This window comes from Blastocystis sp. subtype 4, assembly GCF_000743755.1.
Source record: "Blastocystis sp. subtype 4 strain WR1 chromosome Unknown seqid_0412, whole genome shotgun sequence".
NCBI lineage: Eukaryota > Bigyra > Opalinata > Blastocystidae > Blastocystis > Blastocystis sp. subtype 4.
Window position 1 is genome coordinate 1 of NW_014569135.1, and position 8,283 is coordinate 8,283.

General features: G+C 44.5%; 3 protein-coding genes across 3 annotated transcripts; 2 read left to right on the forward strand and 1 right to left on the reverse strand.

The window, feature by feature from the left end:
* On the reverse strand, positions 1-1,205 carry JH06_5610 (peptidase C1A domain-containing protein; the record flags this gene model as incomplete). The annotated part of the gene is made up of 1 exon (XM_014669768.1): positions 1-1,205. A coding segment is annotated over one exon (1,205 nt), but the record flags the coding sequence as incomplete, so codon positions are not given.
* A 928-nt stretch (positions 1,206-2,133) lies between these two features.
* JH06_5025 (hypothetical protein) lies at positions 2,134-7,879 on the forward strand (the record flags this gene model as incomplete). Its single annotated transcript, XM_014669769.1, has 3 exons — positions 2,134-2,179; positions 2,211-2,261; positions 2,364-7,879. 3 exons carry the CDS (start codon positions 2,134-2,136, stop codon positions 7,877-7,879), a joined length of 5,613 nt encoding a protein of 1,870 aa, XP_014525255.1.
* A 105-nt stretch (positions 7,880-7,984) lies between these two features.
* JH06_5026 (hypothetical protein) lies at positions 7,985-8,273 on the forward strand (the record flags this gene model as incomplete). The annotated part of the gene is made up of 2 exons (XM_014669770.1): positions 7,985-8,142; positions 8,168-8,273. 2 exons carry the CDS (start codon positions 7,985-7,987, stop codon positions 8,271-8,273), a joined length of 264 nt encoding a protein of 87 aa, XP_014525256.1.
* Positions 8,274-8,283: the final 10 nt, after the last annotated feature.

Here is an 8,283-nt window from a genome sequence, read left to right on the forward strand (position 1 = left end):
GCAGTTGGTCCCTTCATCACCAAATCAAACAGACCCAACTTGTTGTACACATTAGGCTTCTCATATCCAGCAATATGATACTTCTGCTCATCAGGAATATTCTGACACTCCTCCTCCTTGTTAGTATGATGATAGAACTCTCTGTAAGCAATACCATTCTCAAAGATGTAATCAAAAGCCCAAGCAAGAGGCAAACCATCACACACCTTTCCAGTCACTCCATGTTCCTTACCAACACAATCAATCAGTTCTTGAGCAGACAGAGCAACCTCCACAATCTGATCATACTCCTCGAAGTACAGCTTCTTGATAGCATACTCAATTGACATTGTGGTAGCGAAAGCCCAAGTGACAGAACAGTTCTGAGGCTTACAGATGTAACTACGAAGAGTATTCTCCTCCAGACGACGAGATCCAAACACATCATCACAAGGATCCATTGAGGGCATCAGATAACGGAGATTTGAGTTGTTGTAAACAGGAACAGTAGAGGGAATAGGAGTAATAATTCCAGAGTATCTCTGCTTGGTAGTAGTGATCTCCTCGAACTCATCAGGATGCCAATCAGCATAGAAAGTGAATTCCATCCAATACTTGTCCTTCATGTTCCAGTCATGGATCTTCTCACAAGAATCAATGAAATACTCAAGACGAGTCTGGAACTCTGCAGTAGCAGGATCACGGCTAGTACACTTCATGGTGGGGCTCCACTTGCTCAGATAGCTCAGATAACCCGCCTGATCACAAGTGAAATCAGAGTGCTCATAAGTAGGATCTTCAGGATAAGCACGCTGTCCAGTGAGAGGCTTGCTCTTATCGAAATCAGGCTTCTTGTGAGACTCAGGAACAGTAGTGTATTCTACCTCAGTCTGTTCCAGATCCACAACCTTCCAGTAAGGAGCCTTAGTAAGATCATGATCCTTATTGTACTCGTTACCAGGAGTGGCATCCATGTACTCAATGTTCACAACAGCAGGTCCTCGGCAACCAATGTAATAGTAACCAGGATTAATGCAATAGGCACCAGTAGAAGTGAGCTTCTCAATCAACATCAGACCGTTGGTCTTCATGGAAGCATCACTCAAACGCACTTCACAACGCACCTCATCAGAAGGCTTAGAGAACTTGACAGCAATAAAACCCTTTTCACAGTTAAGACTAAAGGCCACTGCTAAAATGGCAAAAACTACAACAGCACTTCTCATGTCACCGAGATAATACTTTTGTGGTCAATAGATTTTAGGACGTTTCAACAGCCACCTTCAATCGCGGGAACTTTGTCAGAATAATGAATACTGATTGGCTAATGCTTAATACAATCCTAGATTCCAGAGTGTCTAGAATACCCACTCTTCCACATTTGTTTCTCCCTTTGACTCAGAATACCAAGAACTGTTTCGTGAAGGAAAGAGAGGTTCATTAAGGATCCTCACACTGATATAGCAATAAGTGAAGAATTGTTTTCTCATTGCTTGGTGTGGAAAAAAAGACCCATCTTCATAGAACAGATTAGACAATTTCTTCTCCATCTCTAGGCCGGATTCTTTCTTCTTTCTATGAATATACTATATATACGACTCCTCATCTCATGGTCTCCAGTCTCACAAAATTTCTTTCCCTTCACAATCTATTCTTCCCAGTTACGAACAAACCATGAATTCGACTTCATTTCGATATGTTTCATCATGGTTTTCACTATCCACCATAATCCAGAAATCGGCTCAATTTCAGCCACCTTCCGAATTGCTGTTAGACCAAGTCTTTTGAATCAAGAATGTATTCAAGTGTGTTATTTGGATTTGTAAGCTCTTCACCAAATAGCCTGACAGAATAGACACTTCTAGCAGTAGTCTTGTCAGAAGGCAAGTTTTGCAGCTCGGATGGTTTCTGGCCACAAACAGAGGTCTTTAAAGAGGCTTCTGTGAACTGCGATTCGGGTTTTCTCAGTCGTATGTGTATGGGAGACATGGAGTGGGGCCGCATTAGTGATCATAACTGTGGTACTTCTTGTTGCATTTGGAACTCATTGCAATAGAGTGCGTGCCTTCGGAGGACATTCCTGTGCTTCATAATGTGAAACGAGGAGAAACGATCCGCCACCAGTGTGATGGTTTCCTCGAAGTTACATGTAATATGACTGGTACTTGGGATGCGAAGGACATCGATGACTATAATTGCTGTAGGAATAGAAAAGGATCTTCATAGGTTAGATTGTGCAAGAAATGACGGATTCCGAATGACGGAAACTGATAACTATGCTAGTAAGAAATGTACTCTAGGAGAAGTAGACCGTTTCTGTAACTTGGGATGATCCGGACTATAGTGATTGCTGTATGTGTTTATCATAGCAATAATGGTTTTAGTCAATTTTGCTACTAAGTGTTCGTCTTCAGGTGCTCAAACTGTCACATTTGCAATTTCTCCAAATACAGGACACGAGGGTGTGGAGGTCTGTGTATTGCCAGTGTTTCGTAATTCGACTACTAAGTATACTCCAGATGAGATCAAGGATCTGGGCCGATGTACCACAGAGGCTGATAAGAATCATCAGTACATACTGTCATTCGATTTACTACCCGATCTGTACACGGCTCTTATAACAGCCAGGAAGGACTATTCACCTGTTGTTATCCCTGCTCTGAGTGCCCTACATGTCGAGGATCATTATGAGTTTCAGTTTTCAATGCCCAGTTGTGACAATACTATCTCATTCGTCACTTCTGATTCTTACTCAATCACCATCGCCAACAGTTATGTGTGGGCCTCCACCACAGCTCCCAGGATCTTTATCTACTACACAGATGATCTGACTCTGTCTCTGGCTGACATTAACAAGTTCAACAAGTCATCGTTCGAAGGAATGTCATATGTGGCTAATCAACAGTTTACCATTCCCAACCTGAAGCCCAATACGACGTATCAGTTCTATGGATTCGTGGAACCTACAGGAAATGATGTATCATTCATTCAACGCATGATCTCGAATCAAATCTTTGCTCGGACATATGATGTATGTTCAGATGAATTGTGGCCTACAGTGGGAGTAGGAAGTGAATCGAAGATTGAATGTACGATTGGTTATCATGCCTATCGTTGCTCTAAACTGGAGGACTATAAAGCTGGATTCACTACTCGAAATGATAATTGCTTCTGTAAGGAAGAGACAGTGGATGGAGTACACTATAACCAAACTGCCTACAATAGCACATACGAGGGACGTTTATGTGGCTGGCAAGGTGTGTGGGAGAGTGTGACACATGTACAGTGTGAGGCAGAAGGTGCGTGGCCTACTACACCAGAAGGCCGTTTTGCTGTTAAGAAGTGTGATAATGATGGTCAATTGATTCGCTGGTGTATGAATGGCCAGTGGCAGGATGTAGAAGACCAGCAGTGTGGATGTGCCTCTCGAGAACTGGATGAAGTGACTTGGACAGCTGCGAATCGAGATGAATCGGTTATTCATTATTGTGGTATTGGTAATATGACACGTTATTGCAATGAGTGGGGTCATTGGGACGAGTATGAAGATTATGGCTGTTATTGTGAAACTGATGGTAAGTGGTCGTCACGTCCTCGAAACACCACACAGTATTCCCAATGTGGTACGGGAGGTGTGGAAGGTAATGTGGAAACTCGTCGTTGTAAGAATGATGGCTTCTGGGATGAGGTCAATTATGAAGGGTGCCTGTGTCAGAATGTGACTGAAAATGAAATTACATGGCCAACTACCCCTATGAACGAAGCTGCTTGGATTCAGTGTGAGGAGGGTTCCAAAGCTCGTCTCTGTGGAGATGGTGGTTTTTGGGATTCGAATATTGCTGATTACAACTGTGCCTGCAAGGAGGACATGGGATGGCCCAAGACTCCTGCAAATCAGACAGAGTTCTTGCCCTGTCCAGATAACATTAGAGGATCGCAAACACGACGATGTCGTAATGATGGTGTGTGGGAAGATATCAATTCTATTGGATGCTATGGATCTTGTCCTGCTTATGGTCGTTTCTCCGTAACTCTATCGGGTACAACTGGTGAGGTGAAATGTGAACATGGAGGTGGTCGGATTCTGATGGACTGTTTGAGGAAGTTGGATGCAAATGGAGACTACTATGGAGAATGGGACTTTGATTCATGGCGTGTGGAAGGTACTTGTCAGTGTGCTAATGATGATGATGTGTTCCCAACTACAGATGTGAGTACAGACGCCATTGTTGAATGTGATAGTGGAAGTCGAACGAGAACATGTGGTAAGTTCACGGCTCGTTGGGAGGCACCTGTGGATCATAATTGTCGTTGTACAGTGTTGGATGCTCCTTTTGAAATGGAGCTCACACCTATCTATGAAGAGACGGTTGTTAAATGTGGTGCCGGTGAGCGAAGAGTGTACTGTACTCCTAAGGGTCATTATGAGAACCGGGATACTTCGAACTGTTTCTGTGCAGAGGAAGGGAAATATGAACAAACAGTTGTGGACGGGCGTGTGGATGCAGATTGTGCTGAGAAGGGTAGAGAGCATCGTAAGTGTCTTTCCTCTGGATTCTGGGATACTCCTGATTACAGTAAGTGTCAGTGCACAGGTATCCCTGAATTGACCGGATCTATGAATCCTTTAACCACCTTCATTCACAATTGTTCCATTGGAATGTATAACATCGAGTGTGATGCTCGTGGTCAGACTCAGTTCATCGAGAGAACATGTGCTTGTCCTGCTCAGGATGGATTAGCACAGACTCCAGCAGGTGAAAGCGACCGTCAGCAGTGTGGTATCCACTGGAAGATTGGCATCTGTACGATTGAAGGTGTGTGGAATATTACTGATGACTGTAACTGTCCTGCAACCGATGAATTCCCTAAAATCCAGTTTGGTGAACGAGCTGATGCCTATATCCCTAAATGTTATAAGGGTTATTGTAACGCATTGACTGGTGAAACGGAGATCGACTATTCGGACTGTGGTTGTGCTGGGATTGATGAATGGCCTACCATGAAGCATAACGATACCATATCACTGCCATGTGAAACAGGTGGATGGAGAACGGCTCATTGTTCCATGGGTGTGTTGTCAGTAGACTATGAGGAATGTGGCTGTACTGATACGGAGAATCGGAATGTGGCTGTGGGTGACTATCAACGTTTCGATTGTATGATGGGTTTCGTATTGAAGCAGTGTCGAGGAAATAACTTCTGGTACCTGATCACTGACTCTTACTGTGGATGTGCCTCCCAAGAAGAGGATCTGAAGCCTTTCGAATTTATGTTGGCTAACACGACAAAGACGGTGGATTGTGGATCTGGCTCAATGACCATCGCATGTGATGGAACAGGTCATTTCATTAGAGAGTCCCTGGTGAATCAGTGCAAGTGTCCTGCAGAGAATCTGTGGCCTGAGACGGATGCACTGGGTGTAGCAAATATTCCCTGTGCCAGCAGTAGTGATCAGACACAGCGTACATGTGGTCCATATGGAGAATGGGGAATAACTACGAGAATCTGCAACTGTCAGGGAGATGGAGAATGGGAGACATCGGCTCCTGGCATTCATAGCAAGACTTGTCCTTCTGGTAGTGTGATTCAGCGTACATGCAATGATGATGGAACATGGAGCCAGGCAACAGGTTCATGTCTGGATGACAGTTGTCCTGCTGATGGTGTGTTCCCATTGACTGCTCATCTGGGTAGCTACACCCACACTTGTGGTAATGGAGTTCAGATCACGCGTACTTGTACAGCTGGAGTTTGGTCACGAGTGGACTGGTCTCAGTGTGGTTGTGCTAATGATGATGGTTTTGTTGGTGGAGAGTTTATGGATCCTGATCTCTACTCATTCTTTGTCCCTCAGGCCTGTAGTGTTGGTGAGCGTTTACGTGAATGTCGGTATGGTGTGTGGCAGGAGGTAGACTATCGGAACTGTTATTGTCCTACGATGGGTCCTTTGCCTCAGACACAAGCTTTGAAGAATGCAACACGTTCTTGTTCTTTGGGTATGATGAGTGCTGAATGCTTGAAGAATGGTACTTGGTCCATAGTTTATGATGATTGTAAGTGTGAAACTGATCGTATCACAGTGGATGACGTTGAATTCACTAGTACTCCTCATGGTGAGTCTATTCAAATCCCTTGTTCATCAGGATCCATGGAGCGTCGTTGTGGTGATGATGGAACATGGGAACGAGTCAATTATAACAATTGTAAGTGTGTCGCTGAGGGTTGGACAGACGCTTTCCCTACTGAGGTGGGTCATATGAACTGTGAAGAGGGATCTGTGACTCGAATGTGTAAGCCCAATGGTCAGTGGGGTGCGATTTCGAGTGATGGTTGTTCTTGTGCTGCCAATATGTTGTTCCCACGTACTGTTGTTGAACAAAATGCTACTCATCTCTGTGATGAAGGATATCTGATTGCTATCTGTACTCTCAAAGGGGGAGAAGTCCACAGTTATGGTTGTTCATGTGGAGCATACGATGGCTATCCTGTGACACCTTCCAATACTAGTGCTTCTATTCCTTGTGGTGCTTTGCAAGTAGGCAATAAGACACGTTTCTGTCTTGAGTCAGGTGTTTGGGAGAGTGAGGAGGATGAGTCAGGATGTCGTAATTACTGTCCTGCTTTGGATGGATGGGAGGCTACCGAGCCAGGAACGAATGCTGAGTTGCCGTGTCCTCCTGGCTCCGATAATGGAAACATCATTCGACATTGCAACGACCTTGGTCTTTGGGACCAGGGAGTATCAACATGTGTCCCATTACGTTGTCCTGCTGACAGTGGATTCCCTATCACAAGTGTCAATGATACTGCTACGCTTCCTTGTCCTAGTGGTGAAATCGGATCTATCTCACGTCGCTGTATACTGGAGAATGAGAATGCTGTGTGGGCTCCGATTGAGAATAAATGTAGCCCAGCTCTGTGCGTATTAGCGGGCCAAAACTATACTCACAATGAACTTGTGGTTCGGGCTTGTGAAGAGGGTGAGATTGGTGAACGTGAAATGCGTTGTGACACAGGAGAATGGGTCGATGTTCTCAATACCTGTTCACCTGTACAGTGTCCAAGTGATAACGAAAATGGTTATCCTTCTGGTGAGTATGGCGATACCTACAATGTGAATTGTGGTGTGGATTACTCAGGAATGAAGGTTATGCGATGTAATGCCTTCCAGGAGTGGGAACATATCTCTGGTACATGTGTGCCCATTACACCCACTCTGCGTTGTGAGCCTGCAGATGGAGCTACCAACATTCCTCTTTCAGCTCAAGATCAGGAGCAATATACAGTCTATTGTACAAGTAATGTGCGTGTGAAGGAGGTGGTGAATGATGAATTGGAGCACATGAATATTCATATTGTGTTTGAGACTCCTACAACCACTCTCTCTTATCCTACTTCAGCTGTCTTAATCTCTGACTATACTGTTGCCTTCCTCTTTGAAGGTTCCTTCCCTCCTTCAAGTGAAGGAACTCTCTACATCAACAGTGGATCCTTTGTTTCCTACACTGGTATTCAGTATCCTGCTAATACTATGATCCAGTCTTTTACGACATGTGAAGGTACACCTCTATCTCCAAGTCCTATTCTGGATAGTAGCATCACGATCCAATCTGTGAACTATGTGGAACGAACAGCTACACTGAAGTTGACACTGCCTTTCGATACCATGTTCTATGATAAGGGTGAGATCGCCTTCATTGGTAGCAATCTCCACAGTGTGATATTCACCAGTGATACAGTGATCGTCGAAGGGGCTATTCTGAATAGTGTCATTCCAATGACCTGGCGTGTAGGTCGTTGGGACTACTGGAGTGACTTTGCTTCTTTCTCTGTCTATCGTCCTGACTGCTTCCTCCTTCTCGTCCTGTTGTATCAGGCTTCAATGCTCAACAAGTGACATGGACCTGGTCAGAAGCTGAACTCTTTGGTCATGTCTTTAAACACTATACCGTAAGTCTGGAGGCAGATGGTGAAGAGATTTTGACAGAGACTGTCTACACGAATGAGTTCCAGAAGGAGTTGGAGCCTGACAAGGTTTATTCATTACGTGTACTTGTGTGTGTGGAGTCTGACATCTGTTCAAACTTCTCCGAGCCCTCAGAAGGACATCTTGTCTCCAGTATCACCGTTAGTCCCTCTCCTCCTCGTGATCCTGAAGTCGTTCCTATTCATTCCACTTCGTTAGATGTGACATGGAAAGAACCATTGAACACTGGAGGTTCCATGATTCTCAGCTATCATATTCGTCGTTCTTCACAGGAGGATATGCAAATGATCTATGCAGTGTATGAGACTTCAGAA